General features: G+C 36.7%; 1 protein-coding gene across 2 annotated transcripts in view; it reads right to left on the bottom strand.

The window, feature by feature from the left end:
• Nucleotides 1-807: 807 nt before the first annotated feature.
• The window catches only part of Ptx1 (pituitary homeobox homolog Ptx1), a 343,282-nt gene continuing 325,482 nt past the window's right edge, over nucleotides 808-18,607 (bottom strand). For both annotated transcript variants that reach the window (XM_069842122.1, XM_069842123.1), the window contains one exon: nucleotides 808-7,673. In XM_069842122.1, coding sequence (XP_069698223.1) covers nucleotides 7,029-7,673 — 645 coding nt within the window. In that variant the 3' untranslated portion in view covers nucleotides 808-7,028. The remainder of the gene's footprint in view (nucleotides 7,674-18,607) is intronic.

Here is an 18,607-nt window from a genome sequence, read left to right as displayed (position 1 = left end):
GACAGACAGAGTAAGAAACGAAGCTGTGTTGGAAAGAGTGGATGAAGAAAGAATGATGCTGAAACTGATCAGAAAGAAGAAAAAGAATTGACTGGGTCACTGTTGAGAAGAAATCGCCTGCTGAAGGATGCTGGAAGGAATGGTGAACGGGAGAAGAGTTCGGGGTAGAAGAAGATATCAGATGATAGACGACATTAAGATGTATGGATCATATGGGAGACGAAGAGGAAGGCAGAAAATAGGTAAGACTTGAGAATGCTGGGTTTGCAGTGAAAGACCTGCTCTTGGGCAGAACACTATGAATGAATGAATGAATGAATGAATGAATGAATGGGCAAAAATAACGATTCTACTCGCAATAGACTTTTTGCCGATGATCAGGTTTTAATTTGTGCTTCCGAAGATGACCTACAAATGGCAATATTTAAATTAAACAAAATTAGCTTAACTATATCGGCTACTAAAACAAAAGTGTTAGCCTTTAAAGGATTAGAAACAATTAGAGCCAAAATCGTGTTGAATGGAAGAATGATAGAACAAATTAATGCTTTTAATTATCTGGGCTGCAATATCTCATATGCAAGAAAAAAAGATTTTACAAATAAAATAAACAAATTAAATTATTTCTGTGGGGTAATAAAAAGAACTTTAAAATACACCAGCAAAGAAACAAGATCAAAATTTTATAAAGTAATGGCAGTCCCTATGTTGCTGTACGGCTCTGAATTCTGGACTCTTACTAAATCTAGACCTGTGCTCTGCAAAAAAAAAAAATATATATATATATATAAATAAATAAAAAAATAAATAAAAAAATAAAAGGACATAAGTCAAAACTACTGAACTATCTCTTTCTTTGTGGGACTATGAGACAAATATTATTTTATTTCAATACCATTACTCTAACTCATCTCCCCAGAATACCATCTGCTTATTATCAATTTCATCGACGGTAATTGATACATCGTCGTTCAATAATATGTTAAAGATAATGAGCTAGGTTACGTTAATTCTAAAATTTGTCTGTTTAAGGATTTACACGAGCATGGAAACTATAGTCGGTGATTTATATGAAATTGTGCAACCGTCTTAATTTTGCACTGTGCACTTCGTCTGTACTAGGATAACTGCAAGTAATTGCGTGACCCCTGAATGAACTTTTAAGCATATTGCTGACTTGCAAGTTGATAATCTTTCGTGTTGCATTACCGCTAAGAAAACAGAGATTAACAGTATTTTAAAATCAGTAAAAGTATAGGTGCAATAAAGTGATAGTATGGAGAGCGAAATACAATCTCGATACATGTTGATCTCTTGTTAATACGGGCTGGATGGCGATACAGTCTAGCAAAACACATGTTTGTTTACATTCTTTCTTGGGAAGTGCTTCTTAAAAAATGTATAACCTTGCTTGCGCGTGAATTAAATATAAAAATAAAGCTTAAAATATGAGGACTTCCCTCTAACGAACTTACTTATAAATAGCCTACCGTTAATATAAAATTATGAAGATGGAATTATTTTTTATAATAGCCTAATCTTCGTCCTTAAATTAATTATTAAACTTGTTTCGGACTCTCGTTTTATCTTTCGCCGATCGGTTTTTATAATATTTATTCTAAGAGGAAATCAGAAATTTGTTCATTCTGTACTACCCGTTCGTTGTAAATTGACCGGTGTTGATTCCACGAACTAGCATAGTGCGTCATTTCTCTCCACGAATGTTTTGATCCCCTCAGTGCCCAGCGCTCTCTAACCGCCTACGATGTCTTATATACAACGACAGTGGCGACATCAGAGCTCAGTGGCCATGTAACATTGAACGCATAGTATGTACTTTTCAATTTAATTATAGGCCTTAAGCGTTTCTTTATACGGGGTGATTCCAAATGACCGTGCAAAAATGATACACAAAGAAGCGGAAGTACCAGTCTGAGAATTTTGAGATAACCTGGTAGGCCTACCTTAAGGAGATATAGACTTGAATGTTAGAGTGGAGCCTGACGGATGATAAATCCATGGTGATTCTGAATGATTATACAGATGAAATAAATGAGAATTTTGAAATAGGAAGCTTATGATACATATTGTTTTCAATGTTTTTTAAGTAGGGCTTACGTGAGCATTTTACAGTTTTTAATTCAGAAAACTTACTCAAAATATTGGCTATCATATGATGAAGGATATGTGGAGCTACGAAAAATTCTCCCCGGCACCTGGATTCGAATCCGTATTTTTAGTTCTACGTGCTGACGCTCTATCCACTAAGCCACGCCGGATTCTAATTCCGATGCCGGATTGAATCCTCTCAGTTTAAATTCCACTTCTTAGTTTCCCTTTAGTGGCTAACACTCATGTACAATCGGATCCCGGCCACTTAGTCACTCGTAATGAGTGCACCTCTGCACATAGTGTGTAGGACATTGTGCCACTGTCACACATCTGTGACACAGTGCATGAGGGTTGGCCACTAAGGAGAAACTAAGAGGTGGAACTTAAACTGAGAGGATTCAATCCGGCATCGGAATTGTGATCCGGTGTGGCTTAGTGGATAGAGCGTCAGCACGTAGAGCTGAAAACTCGGGTTCGAATCCCGGGGAGAATTTTTCTCCGCTCCACCGATCCTTCATCATATGTCAACGCAGAATTTCTGCACGGAAATAATTTTCTTTTACTTTTACTTGGTTATTTAACGACGCTGTATCAACTAGAGGTTATTTAGCGTCGATGGAATTGGTGATAGCGAGATATTTGGCGAGATGAGGCCGAGGATTCGCCATAGATTATCTGACATTTGCTTTATGATTGGGGAAAACCTGGGAGAAAACCCAACCAGGTAATCAGCCCAAGCGGGAATCGAACCCGCGTCCGAACGCAACTTCGGATCGCCAAGCAAGCGTCTTAGCCGACTGAGCTATGCCGGTGGTTGCACGGAAATATCATATGTACTTCGGTACATCGCAATAATTGGCTATTAACTACGATACAAGGCATTAATTGCATGCGATAACATTCAGCACAATCTGTTGATCTTCGAAAGAATACGGCAGAATATCATACGCCGATTCAATGCCTATATCGAGGTTTCTGACCGACATTTTGAGTAACTTTTGAGAATTAAAAAAAAATTGTAAACTGTTCACTTAATTTTGAAAATATTATTATTAATAATTATGATGACAAAGATAACAACAATAATAATAATAAATAATAATAATAATAAAGAAAACGAAAACTATTTATGTAAAGTTATTCAGAATTGCCATGAATTTCTTACCCTTCAGCTTCCATTCTCGCATTCAAACCCGTATCCCCCATGACTTTAGACTTTGGGTTCTCTATCTCAAAATTCTTAATAAAGAACACCCACTTCCTATTTCATTTTGCCTGGTCTTTTAGAATCATCATGTATAATTAGAATTAACTTCAAATTCTTTCTATTGCCCCCAATTCAGTATTATTTTATATTTTATTTATCTCAGAAAAGTTTCAATTATGTATCTTAATTTTATTTATTAAGTTTTCATTACTATTGTCATTATTATGGTTATTATTATGGCTTATAAAATAAAACTGTGTTTCCCAAAACTTTGTGAAGTTTTAATGCCGTTTTCATTTGCTTCTTTTCAATATCCAGTTTGTTTTGACACTAATTTAGTTCATAATTAACAATTTTGTTTTCGTTCTTACTGTAATTTTAAAAAATGCTTTTACATCACATCGTATGAAATTTGAAGTTTTTCTCTTCCTTGAAAGTAACTTTATTTTTTAAAGGCTTTGTTGTAAAAATAACTTGTTTTTCCTGAAATAGTAATGTTTCAAATTTTCTTCCTGATATTTCATAATATTCAATTTTAACATGATTAATCAAGTGTTATTCTCTTGTCCTATTGGCTGTCTACATATAAAATTAATTCCATAAATTTGATGTTGTCAATAAAATATTGGGGTTTGCATCAAAAGCATTTTCTTATGAATTTTGTTCATATGTAAAAAAAAAAGAGTAGGCGAAAAGTCGTAGGCCTACCTTAAACTAAAATTTGTTTAATTCTAATACAAAAATAAATGTTTACTTCGATTTATAGAGGGAATTGAGGCCACCCAAACCGATGTTAATCCTTTAAATTGGGAATTTCAGAGAGTAGAGTAAAGAGGTGTAACAAGCTGAAGATTAAAATGACGAAATACTGCAAGACGTAAGATATTTGCTTATAAGTGACATATCACGTTCCTTTCGTGTTATTGTGTCGTCATTTACAATTATATAAATGACAGAACAATAAAGCAATATATTAGTCTTGGAAGAGTTATTTTGTAAAAGCTTTCGAGTTCATCTTCACATTCAGACATTACCAAAGTCAGAGAAAGTTGCTCACAGAACCGTTTAAAATCATATTAAAATACTCGGGAGTTCAAGTGTTTGAAGTTAGTGTTTGAAATTAATTTTAATTCAAAAATGCAGAAGATTCCTCAACAATTTCATTAAAATGTTATAGACCTACTATTTTCTTAGTTTTCAGTTGTCACTGGATGTCATCTTTGCTATCACATTCAATGTTTGTGGGTAAAACTTGGCCGAAAACGATTAATCTCAAGGAGCGATAACACTTCTTAGAATGGCTTCCTTCAGAAGTAGGCCTAACTAAAACCAGAGATAGCGGGTCGTACATTTACAGAAAGCACAAGAACGTTAACGGAGAAAAAATTATGAACTAAACGTTTCTTGCCTCAATAAATTCTCTGCTTTACAGGCAGATATCTCTACAAGATAACCTATCGACTCAGGTTCCACATGTGATTGTAGGACATCTGGTGAAAACACAGATGCTTCTGGCGCGGAAAGAGAAAGGCAGAAATTAAAATGAGAATTAATAGACCTTCAAATTCCACGCGTTTAAGGGACCGTAACGGAAGAAGGACTATTATACATTACTGTTGTGTTTAGATAGCTTGGCCGGTCATAACATGATGTACAGTAAACCAGGCAAGTACATTTGATACTGACAAGGAAAAAAGGGATGTATGGGTTAGTCACTCCTGTAGAGTTCACTGTTTTTCCTCGCGTAAGTGCGTAGTATACTAACTATTGCAAAAACATTAGTACCGTAATGGAACTAATAAATACATTATACTTTATTTTATTGTGAGTGGAAGAGTCAAAAGAGAAGACTGCAGTGTGTTAAGTATACGAGTGTTTGGATAGCAGTAAGTGCCAAAACTGTGACCGCCCATGGAGTGCAGGTACGTGACTAATGTTTTTCAGCATAGCTGTAACTTACATCAGCATGCATGCAGTTCTCCTTCTTCCCCTTCCTTCCCCACTGAATATGCTGAAATACTGACTCACTCCATATCATCCCTATTCAAGTGTTTGCTCATAACACAGGCCAGCTAACTAAACACAACAGTATTTATCTTTGTAAAGTAACTTTTTTCAAGTTTAAAAATTGTTGAAAACATAGGCCTATAAGTTGCGTTTATACATCGGGAAATGCAAATAAAATTTTCAGAGAAAACGCATCTGTGTTGAATAAAGACTGTGTCCAAGGTTTCCTGGGAATATTTTTCTTTATTATGTGAAAATTCGTAATTTCTCCGTAACTCTTCGTCAGTGGGACATCAATCCAGTAAGCGTCGAGAGTACCATCATGAGTTAGTATAGTGAGAAAAGTCGTACGGGACAAGTAACCAGTCTGAATCTCTAGATTTGGCACCAACACCTTAACTACAAGAAACATTTTTAATGCTACCTATGAAATATCTGATAACATTTATGATGAGAGAAATTTATTGGCAACTCAATGACTTCTGATAATTTCTGTCGTGTGAAGATAGTGTGAACTCTAGTCTTTTAACACCCAACCCTTGGAATACTGTGAATGGAGATCTTGCGCTCAGAAACTCAATAAAATGCTGTGTGGGCAACATGAATAAGACTACAGGAACAGAAACAGTTGTGTGGGCATGCAGGTACGGAACATTGTTATACACATCCATCATAAAAACAGCCATCGGTCTGCGTTGAGAATTTCTTTTTGTAAATAAAAGTCAAATGTTCATTTCCATTTTCTTGTACAACATTTATCATCAATATTAATAACGTAAACACGTAGTAGACACACACTCACTTTGTTTTCAGGACACTGCACGCACCCATACAAATATTACCTTTATATAAGAAGCACACCAAATCGAAACGTTAAGATCGAAATTATTTATATATTCTCTTTGTATTAGTGGTAACTATTGCTATTTCTCATAAAATATCCTCATCCTGTAGAGTTTACTACAGACTGTCTGTCATATATAGTAAGTTCATTTAGATTTTTAATTTCTTCACAATATGAACAAAACAACCGCAAACGGGAAATAATACTCTTACAAGTGTCTCTAGTTCACTTTTATTTCTTTGCTTAATAAAGTGAAATCGCTTAGGAGATCATGTGGGAATATTCTCACGTTAATATTATTTCATTTTCAGAGCTTAGTGGCTCCTGTTTTAATCTTACTTATATCTTTGGTTCAATTTGTTGCCGAGAGTCTTACAAACTGCCCGCAGCAACTTTGTACTTTCGTAATACATTGTGGAAGAGTTCCACTGTTATATTAACTGTCTTAATCGTAGTTTTATGTACACTTGATTAGCAACTCGTCGAAAGTATCTCGAGCCGATTAAGTAGTACGATACGTCAGTTCAAATCGTTTGGTTCAGTCTGATTGGTGACTAGTTTCCGAGCAGTCAACACATCCTTGGCACCGACTTATGAGTCCTGAGTCAACGCACTGTGATGCTGCTGCTCCGGACTCAGAGAAGCGTTGTGGTGCTGTTGATCCCTCCGAGCTTTCTCTTCGTCGTCCTCTTCCTCCCTGTTGTTGCTGCTGCTGTTGTTGCTACTGGTGCTGTTGAGGATTGTCCGATGGTTCACCATGCCGGTCGCAGTGGCACCACAGTCCAACAGCAGGTCGCTTGTGGACAGCAAGGACTGCTTGATGCTACCACTGAGGCCGACATGGTGGAGATCCTCGTTTCAGACGGACGTCCTGTCCACCGTCGCGTACTGGCATGCGGACAGCCCCGTGGAGTTGGACCTGCTGGCCGCTGGACTCACTGGAGAGTACGTGCTGACGAAGCTCGACGAGTGTTGCTTGGCTTTCAGGCGAAGGCTGGCGATACTCGACGCCCCTATCGACGACATCGCGCTGCAGGGCTCGCTGGAGCGGTGGTGGTACATGCTGTAAGGAGTGGCCGGCGGCGCGTAGGGACACGCCGGCCCTGACACTCCGCCTGTGGGAGTCGTCACGCCACTCAGACTCGTCGTCATCGAGCCGGGAAGCATCGAGCCGGTTCCTGAAGTCATCGAAGCTGCGGCTGCGACGGACGTGGCGGCAGCGTTGAAGCAGTTCACCGAGCTCTGGTGGTTTGAGGGGACCACGGAGCTGAGGGGGTTTACTGACCAGGGGAAGCTCTTGGTGCCGAGGGGACTGGGTACCTTGGATGCCCAGTTGTTGTAAGGGTACGGCGAATACAAGGAATCTGTGTCGGTGAACGGCTGCATCAACCCGTTGAATTGCGTGCCAAAACCGTTTTTGAAATCGGCGGCGGCAGCTGCTGCAGCGTTCATGGCGTTGCGTTCTCGCTTCCTCCACTTGGCGCGCCTGTTCTTGAACCATACCTGCAACATAGTGCAGAGACATAGTCGTCAGTATTGTTCTTCAATGTTAAAATACTAATTCATATCATTTACTGCAGTAAACACAATGAAACGTGTGTTAAAGCACAAACTAAGATTCGCTTAAAATAATAACAATAACAATAATAATAATAATAATCATAATAATAATAATAATTAATAATAATAATTTATTTTAACTGGCAAAGTTAAGGCCATTCAGCCTTCTCTTCCTCTCAACCAGTATGACAGAAAATTACTGCATTGCTGGATCATTCCATACAAAATTTTAAGAATATGCCAGAGATGTCGTGGATTTTTTTTAGACTTTTAATATAATAATGTCATTATAAAAATAAATTAAACTGCCAACTATGACCACCATATCATTAATATTTTAGTCATACGGATGAATGAAAAATGGGTGACAATTACATTTACCTATAATTATAATATTCTAGACGCCCTATATGAAGTGTCATCGAAACTAAAAAGACGTCATTGTAAACCTGAACAACCACATTTTAATACATTAAAGACTAATTCGAATAATATTAGGGGATGCTTATAAAACCACCTCATTGAAATAAATGAATAGTTTTATATTGGAATGCAACAATTTAAATTCATGCGAATATGCATATAACTACGACAATTTTACTTAATACACTAAACAATGTCTTTAATGAATGACCGGTTAGTGCCCAGGGTGAAAGTCACAGGTTCAAATTGAGACCGATTATAATGGTTTATTCTCAACATTTCAGTAGCTCACATTTTGTCTCTATTTATTTTTTTTTTAACATCTTCGGGTGAAGACGAAGATTCAAATTGAAAACCTGCAGATAAGGAAGCTCTATCTGCACTTACTAGCCTATATCTAAAGTAGTAATGTATATTCCCTAATATGGGATACCTATATTAGGTTCTCCGCCCTGGAACTGGCTATGTTCAAAGTAAAACTTCCAATTACTCTCTGAACTGCAGTTAGACCAAGAACAGAATAGCGTCGGACAGAGTGATTTTCGTACTAGTATTTCTTGCCTTATATTTATATAGGGCCTACACAGACGACCTGCAAACAAAAATTCTCGAGATGCCAACTTCTTTTTTCGGCTTATTGAGGCGGCTTCTTACGTAGAGATATGGGGTGCTATTTATAGACATTTCGCTAGTCCGCGCTACGAGCGTGCTAAACTAGCCCCGGCTATCGACTGGTTACCTGTACAGGATTCATATCATATCATATCGCTAACACTGGTTTATGAATACGAAAAACGTTAGTTCGCTGATCATCCACCGGAAGCCCGCGCTAAGAATGTCTATGAATACGGCCCATGGTGACTTACTCACAGAAAATGCTGTTGCCTGATGCCGTTGTGATTTGTTAAGTTTCAGACGATATCAGCGCCAAACAGCTGAGATTCTGAGATATCTCATATTAAACACCACACCATATTAGACTACTTTTCCCTAACACATGATTGAATTGATTGTAGCGAGTCTTTAACTTGAAGCATAAGAATTCGGTAAGAGCTGAGTATAAAGGTTATTTGGAAAAAGAAGAAGAAACGAGTCCATGCCTATTTGTTAACTTGTTCGAAACAAATTAAAAATCGAGAAAATTGAGGTACTGTAACGAACTGCAAGCAATCTCTTGATAGCAGAAAAGGGTAACTCCTTGTGAAATCTGTTATGACGAGTTACGACTTGAGTGTGAGTCAGAATTGCAAGGACTCTTTAACTCGAAGCACAGGGATTTGGAGAGGACTTTGTAGGGTGGTTATTTTGAAGACGAGGAAGAGCAAGAATATGGGAGGGCGCAAGTTCGAGGGGAGCGCACCAAGTCGCTAAATATTCTGGACCGCGAGTCGCGGAACTTTTTCCATCCCGTGCTGTCCCTCTCACCCCTCCCTTTCACCCCTGCTAGACTGCATCCACCCCTGTCTGTAGCAACACTTACATCTCTATATTCCACACCACACCCCCAACCTCCGGCGGAGCGCAACCAAGCGTCTAATTGCGCGGCCGACAATGAAGATGAACGAGTCTTCTGATTGGTTCTGGCAGCCCGAGAGTTATGACTACAGCCAACCTCTGAAAAGTTGCCGGCAAGAGTGTAATAACGTGATAAGCGGAGAAGACCTCAATCAGATCAACGAAATTCAAGAAATGGGAAGAATAATTTGCACCCTTCGAAAACAGTATGTGAGAATTATACATATAGACTACTTGATAATTAATATCAGTTAGATCACAAAATAAATTAAATTCTATATGAAATGGAAATTACATTAACCACTTCCCTGATTAACCCGAGATAACTCGGGTTGCTAACTTGTGTCAAAATTTATTAACCCGAGTTAACTCGTTTGAGTCCCATTTTCGCTGCTAAGGATTATATTCCGAATATATACGTTTCCATTCTTTCATTAACCTTTTCCTCACTAGATGGCTACAAGAAGTTAGTGATATTGCTATATCTGGTGGTGCTTTTTGTACTTCTTCCTTGTGAGTGGAATTCTATGCTCATATAGCATTCACACACAGTAGTGAGTAGATGCTAGTTAGTTTTGGCTGTTTCTGTTTGTGTTTAGTGTTTTTTGTGCTGTTTTGTGTAAAGATGGATCAAGTTAGTGATTCCGAAACTTTTGATCAGGAATATATTCCTGTAGAAGATTAGAAAATGAAACATCGGTATCAGAAGACGAAGTTATAGACCAACAAACAAATTCAGATCAGTTGATGTCGCGTCTTTTCGACAGTGGTTTGAATAGAAGACATCTGGCACCATTTCTTCTGCACCTCCGAGGTCCCCAATCCCTGAAATTTTAACATTGTTTCTGATAACGATAATTCTCAATTTTTTAAATTATTCTTTAATAATTACCTCATCAACATTATATTCGAGGAGATGGATCGGCATGATAATAAGTGTTCACAGAATGCTGAAAATAATTCGTGGCGGCCTACTACAGACTCTGAAATGCGTGTACTTTTGGGCATAGTGATACTGCAGAACATTATTCACAAACCTGAAGAACAGATGTACTGGTACAAATATTCAATGACTGCTACACCATTCTTCCCGAAACGCTCTCATATAGGAGAGCAGATACTACTGTCCGGAATGCAATGTGCCACTGTGCATAATACCCTCCTTTCGAGTCTATCACACGACAAGCAACATTTAACGCCTTGATAACAGCACTGGTATTGTACCTCATAAATTAATCCAAAAAAAAAAAAAAAACTTAAGTTGGTAAATAGTTCAGGAGAAAATCAAAGTGGGACAACTACCAGAGCTGGAATCAAGGTGCACGAGATAACTCGGGATAATAATTCAGGTATGAATGTATGTCTATTTCATAGTGATTTTTTAGGTATGTAAGAAAATTAGTGATGTACAGTGATTCTGCAATATTAAATGACGTCTTTACGAAAATAAAAAATATGACACTTTTTTTCATAAAACTGGTAAAATATATAGTAAGGAAAGAGGTTAATTCTAGGTAAAACAAATAGTTACAAACATAATTGCATACAATATATTACAAAAATAATTTAATACAGATTGACTGTAAAAATTTAGAACTACGACTTCTAGAAGAAAGAAAAGTGGAAAGACTTCCGAAAACTAACAGACGGTATTAATCTTTTAGCAGAAAATTGTATAAAATTCAATAATGACGACGATAACGATGATATTTGCCTCGACAATTTGGTATGAATATTTTTTATCTATTTTAAAATAATCAGACACATAATATCCGAAATAAAGAAACGATATACATGTGTAAAATAATTCAGTTATTACGAAAAGTATAAGAAACAAATAAGAAGGTCAGTTAAATTTATTTTATCATTATGAAGTACACATTAGAGTAACGAATCTTCATTTAGGCCTATGATACGTAAAAGAAGTGCCGTGCCCTGTTTCCAGCAGTCGACAGTTTCAGCACGTATTATAAGGTAATGTAATGTATAAGTCTCGACACTTTATTGCCGAAAATTGAGGCGCTAAACCACCACGAAGCGGGCTGTTACTTCCCCATGTCATCTTCTGATTGACTTCGTACTAAGCGAAACCTGTTTTCAGATGTACACGCTATAAACTCCTATAACTAACAAGCAGACATTCTCATGGAGGCAGATAAGAAAGTTAATTGTTTTTCTTCCACCATGTTAATAATATCAAAACAAGTGCTTGTACAAATTTTGGCCACTCGAGCGCAGTTACGAGGGCCGCGAAGAAACTAAGTTTCCCTGGGGCCGTTTAAGGAAAGAAAACACAATTTCACGGAAAGACTTTCTGGAACAGATACAGCAATTGCTGAGCTATTTTTAATATAGGCCTAGTCCCAAACGGTATTGAGACAATTGTCATATCGTGGGATCAACTTTTGTATCCCTGTGTTGTATAAGACTGCCGCCTGGGATCGGAAGGAGTGTGTGACAGCCGTTAGCACCTCTCTGTTGTTCCCATGGTATGACAAGTATCTTAGTTTCGGTGGAGAATATGTTGAAAAATAGTGTAAGAATTACTGTATCTGTTTCAATAAATCTTTCCATGAAATTGTGTTTTCTTTCTGTAAACGGTCCTAGGCAACTTAGTTTCCGGAAGCCATCGTAATTGCGTTCGAGTGACCAAAATTTGTAGGCCAGTAAGCACTTGTTTTAACGTTATTAACATGGTGAAAAAAAAAATAAACTTCTTTTTATCTGCCCCCATGAGAATGTTTGCTTGTAAGAAACTTCAGTTCTGGTGTCTTGTGACGTATGGTCCGAGTCCAATTTGATGATCTACGGAGCAAGGTAGGGTCGGACATAACTTTAAAGAATTTTTAACACGTTTATCAGTTAAATTCTTAAAGATATTTCGTTATTGTTCGCACATGTGCTTAAATTCATCTTGCAATCAATATATTTATGTGAGCCAACGTAACGTTGCGTCCTACAGTCTAGTAATCGGCATTTCTTGACTCGCGACTCAACTCCTTAATACACAGGAAGGACGGAGGGTTAAGATATGATGTCCCTCCCCTTACTTGTTCATTCAGTGTTTCGTAGTTTGGATATCCTCCCCTTCCACCTTCCCCTTTGCTGTTTGTATTGCGGACTGCATTTTATATGACGTAATCTTTGCCGATCAATGGTCTACAGTAGGGCCTATAGGCCCTAATTAAAATGTTGCATTTATAGTTACTAATCGAATGATAGACGGCATTAAGACACATGGATCGTATGCGAAGACCAAGAGGAAGGCGGAAAATGAGAAGAATTGCTGGATTTTCAGTGAAGGACCTGCCTTTGGGTAGAAAACCGTGAATGAATGAATTACCATTAAAAGAGACTTACCGGTTGTTCTGTATGATTGTGAAACTTGGACTCTCACTTTGCGAGAGGAACAGAAATTAAGGATGTTTAAGAATAAGGTTCTTAGGAAAATATTTAGGGCTAAGGGGGATGAAGTTACACGAGAATGGAGAAAGTTACACAACACAGAACTGCACGCATTGTATTCTTCACCTGACATAATTAGGAACATTAAATCCAGATGCTTGAGATGGACAGGGCATGTAACACATATGGACGAATCCAGAAATGCATATAGAGTGTTAGTTGGGAGGCCGGAAAGAAAAATGCCTTTTGGGAGGCCGAGACGTAGATGGGAGGATAATATTAAAATAAATTTGAGGGAGTTGGGATATGATGAGAGAGACTGGATTAATCTTGCACAGATTAGGGACCGATGACGGGCTTCTGTGAGGGCGGCAATGAACCTGCAGGTTCCTTAAAAGCCATTTGTAAGTAGAGACTTTTTATTAGACCTGTAGAAGCTAGCATTTTCGTCCTTGTTGTAGAAACTTTCTCAAAGTTTTATTTATTGGATTCTACTTCTATTTTATCTCTTATTTCATGAAATTTATCTTTCAAACTCGTTAATATGACGTGTCCTTAGGATACATAGCCTACCTTATAGCGTGGTTACAATATTACAGAATACTGTACTTATGTCTCCGTACATAAAGCTTAGTGCCGATTTCAAATACAGTATGTAAAAATTGTTATAGGCCTAGGATATTATTAAAAATATGTCACATCATTTTATAGACCTAAGACTGCTTGAATAATAGGCCTAATTTTTAAAGCATTGACATAATAGGGCCTAGGCTTTGTCTATTATTTGATTAATTTTCAATAACATTTCTAGCTATATATCTAATGTTTTTAAAAATTAATTTTTTAAATTATGGGTCATATAAGGAGGCTCGCAAATGCAGAGGTTATATCAGCGTCGCCGGTGTTCGGAATTTTGTCTCGCAGGAGTTCTTTTACATGTCAGTAAGTCTACTGACATGAGTCTGTCGCATTTAAGCACACTTAAATGCCATCGACCTGGGCCGGAATCGAACCCGCAACCTCGATCACAGAAGGCCAGGGCTATACCGACTACGCTACCAAGGCCGACTCTAATGTTTTCTGGCAAAAAAGAAGAATTTTTTACGCTCTGTACAAGTTTTTTGAGTGGCTGGACGGATATAAATCTATAACATAATTACAAGGAGAATGAGAGTATCCCAAGATATTCTGACATAACCATCCCTGTATAGATCTATTATAAATTCCACTTGCTGTGATTTTACATCGGAATGTTGTGTATATGAAGACATTTAACTTTCTATTACGAGTATATTTTTAGATTAATTTAAGAATGATTTGTATTTTTAACTGGATATTTCAAGTTCACTACAAATTATACCAGGCTCTTAAAATATTATCTTCACACTTTATCAAAGTTACTGATACACTCATAAATATATCTTATCTGTGATGATAGACAATTTATAATCAACACTTGTTCAATTTGAGAAATGTTATTGGACAATAATTATTGTTAGAGGCGCGGCCTTCTGTGACGTTACATACGTACATGTAACACCGAAGCAACCAATATGTGCTGTGGGCAAACTACCAAGGCTTAGATTCTATTGTACGCCCATGATATCCATCATACATATTACATATTTAGTATAAACAGCCATAAAACAAATTAATTTATGTTTTAGGTGTTGAGTAGGCCTACTTAAACCGTATTTTTTAAATAGTCAGTATTTCTTATTACTACATATCATTACACATTATGATTGGTTGGTTGGTTGCCAACTGAAGCATTGACATTTCTCAGTTTGTCTTGATTTTATTTCTGATAATTTTCCATTTATGCATCTTTTACTAATACTTCGGCCAGTGCCTCAATAAACGTAGGTTATGCGGTTAGCTGACCTTTTGGGGGTCCCAAATGTTTTGAAAAGGATCCGCGGAATCGAGGCGTATTTTCAAACGAAATTTTAAACTAATCGTCAGTATCCTAAATGGATTGAGGTCGAGTATGAAATATGCAATTCATCGTCGTTTTGGAAGCTTCTAAAATATTTTATGCTCGACCAGGCCGAAATGTAGTAATTATACACCTGGTAGCAGTCCTTTAATGCATGTCATTAAAGTACACCTATTCATTAAAGTTCAGGTTTTCGATTATTCTCTGATATGCAATCGAAAGACAACTAGGGAAATGTCACGGAGGCTGGAAATCCAATACTGTCGCAGAAGGTTATGTTCTGTTACTATAATAATTAGCGTTAATTGTAAATAATATTCAAATAAATTCAATTTGTCATCTAGTTTTTCAATTCTAAATCAATTTCCAGGTTATATCAAGACTAATGTTCTCTAGGTTATATCAAGGTCAATGATATTCGTGCCTCGGAAAAAAATCAATAGTTTCGCGTCTGAGCAGATCTCACAATTCAGGTCAGTTCCGTTCGTCACTTAGGCCTACATAACCATAACATGAAACTCATGAATAATTTCAAGTTAGAAATATGGTCGAGCATAAAAAGTCGTATGAGACTTGCCTATAATGGTAAATAAAACGCTCATATGAAAATTATGAACCTCGCTTGCGCTCGTTTCATAAACAAACATAGGCCTACTTGCGTCTTAATTACTACCATCATAGGCTCGTTGCATAATGTACTATTAATATATTTCGCAAGATTTTCTTCTCGATACTGTTCATTTTCTAGAAGAGAGGCTACTAATAATTGGCAAGAATATGATCACCAGGCTTCGCATGTTTGTCACAAGAGCTATATTGGATGGACTAGTTTCTCCTGGTGGGATATGATGATAGAGACTGGATTAATCTTGCACAGGATAGGGACCGGTGGCGGGCTTATGTGAGGGCGGCAAGGATCCTGCGGGTTCCTTAAAAGCCATTTGTAAGTAAGTAAGTTTCTCCTGGTGCATTAATGACATCAGTCAAAGGCGCAAACAGGTTACAAGACCTCTATGAGTTCTGATTTGTGTTATGTAGAAGCGCACGTTGTTACGTATGTTTGTATGTCTATAAGTTCATTGTGATCCCGTTCAGTCATAGAGGTTGTGCAGCAGGAGACAAATGCCGTCAATATCTACACTGCAGTTGTTTATTTCGGAATTTGGAAATGATTATTTTTGTGTAAGGAATGGTAACATATTCTTAGATTGTAGCTAAATTTTTTGTCATTGCAATATGTGTAAATTATTGTTTGTATATATGAGCCGTTCAGAGCAAAAGTGGTGCAAGTCAAAATTGGGTAATGAGATGTAAAGTAAAAATTCTGTAAAATACAGTGCAAAGTAGCAATTAATATGGTCTTCTTGCTATTCACTGATAGTCTAAATAAATTGAATATTAATTGCTACTTTGCGCTGTATTTTACAGAATGTTTACTTTAACCCTCATTACTCATTTTTGACTTGCACCACTCTTGCTCTGAGCGGCTCATATGTATAAAACTTCTATTGTATATTTATTATCAGATTATTAATTTTGAAATGCAATTGTAATCAATGGCGTAGCAAACACATTTGTTCAAAACGTTTCGATTGTGCAAACCATGAAAATTAAGTTTCAGTGTTGTCATGATATGCTCCATTATATTTTACATTCACCGTAGGCCTACTGTACCGCCACTTATGAAGTGAGCGCCAGACATTTGAACTCTCTCCGTACAAGGCTATATTTCTCGATAAATTCAGCTTGACAAAAATGCGAAACCTGGTGATGACCATATCTGAATGTTTTGAAATTAGTTTGTACAGGAATAAATCTCATTTTTATGAATAAAACTGTAGCTACTATTTCTATAAACTTACATTTTGACGAAATCAGAGTGTATTAAAATCTTCTGAGGCTTTGAATAACTGTAGGCCTATAATGACATTATAGCAACGAAAGTATTCGATTTTTTGTAAAATTTTCCACTAAATACAATTTATTCATGACTGGTATCTAAACTGATCTTCATTTCAACGTTCTTAGTAACCTGAACAATGACTTTATTCTCAGCAGTGAATTAAAAGTTTCACATTACTCTCTCCTTGATAACAAAAAACATTACCAACAATAAAATCCATACATTCATTCATTTAACAGCATATTTAAGAGAAAAGACCTAAAATTAAAAATTGAATTTAGATACTAAAGCTCCTCTTCTTTGTTTACGTCTTAAGCTGGCCGCATTGTTGGATATTCTAGATGCTTGATGACGAGCAGGACAGTAGGCCTATATTAATTAACAGCAGTTTACTAATGTGGCAGCAGTGGAAGTGCGTAACGTCACCAGCGGCCAAAGACAAGACGAGCACGTTTAAATGCAACCGAACTGCATCGTAATTAGCTGCCTATAATAATAATAATAATAATAATAATAATAATAATAATAATAATAATAATAATAATAATAATAATAATAATAATAATAATAAGGCTTAATTTTTTCTGGCAGAGTTAAGGCCGTGATAAAAAGGAAATACATGATAATATAATGTTAATAAGTTACAAAAGAAAATTATAAGTTAGGTACCAATGTTACCGCAGTTAGATCTCTCCCCGGTAGAAGCCTTAGTAATACCCATTCCAGGAGATGCAATGAGCATGACACGTTACCCCACGTGCTAGGTTTCTGCCCTCAGGGCGAATTACTGCGAATTGACAGACATAACACAGTCCGCTCAATAATTGCTAACAGATTAAGGGAAAATTGTGAATATGAAGTATATGAGGAAGTTCAGTATCTTTCTACGGAAGGATCTACAACGCGTGCTGACATAATAACTGACCGAGATAAAAAAAAAACTGGTCTCATTCTTGACCTCATTGTGAGGTTCGGAATTAATTAAGATCAACCAAAGCAAGTACATGAAGAGAAACGCGCTATTTACCTTCCATGCTGTGATGATCTCAGTTATAAATTTAATATTCAAAATTGGAATGCCATTGGACTTATGTTTGGTGCGCGAGGAACAATTCCCAAATTTACATCGGAGATCCTCAGAAAATTAAAGGTTCCTGATAAGACTCTTCAGACAATTGCATCAACCATTTTAAAATCTTCATTGAATATCATCAATCACCATCTCTATTCATCTTTATAATATTCAGTGTATATGATTTATTTTCAATAAATTTTTATAGTTTTGATAGCTACCACAACTTGTCGCAGAATATTCCTTTCTAAAATTTCATTATGTATTTTTTTAACATTAATTTACATTTTCTTTTTCGTTCATATGAATTGATTAGGATGCCGATATTTTAAATCTAAGATTTGGACGGCTATCATTTCGATGATATTCTCTCTAAGGCAAAATCGAAAAAGAAAAATATTCATAAGCCAGAGGATTATCGAACTTAATTATTTAAACTAGATGACAAATTAAATTACATGATTACTTTATAAAAAAGTTACAATTGTGAATTCTAATATATACCTGAGACACTGTGCTTTCTAAAATAAGATGTTTCACTTTGGACTTGAAAGCGTTTAAGGTCGGGCAGTCCCTAACATCTGTAGGTAATGAATTTCAAGAACGGATAGTGTAGCCTA

Source organism: Periplaneta americana, chromosome 12 (genome assembly GCF_040183065.1).
Source record: "Periplaneta americana isolate PAMFEO1 chromosome 12, P.americana_PAMFEO1_priV1, whole genome shotgun sequence".
NCBI classification, from domain to species: domain Eukaryota; kingdom Metazoa; phylum Arthropoda; class Insecta; order Blattodea; family Blattidae; genus Periplaneta; species Periplaneta americana.
This window is presented reverse-complemented; position numbering and strand designations above follow the sequence as displayed.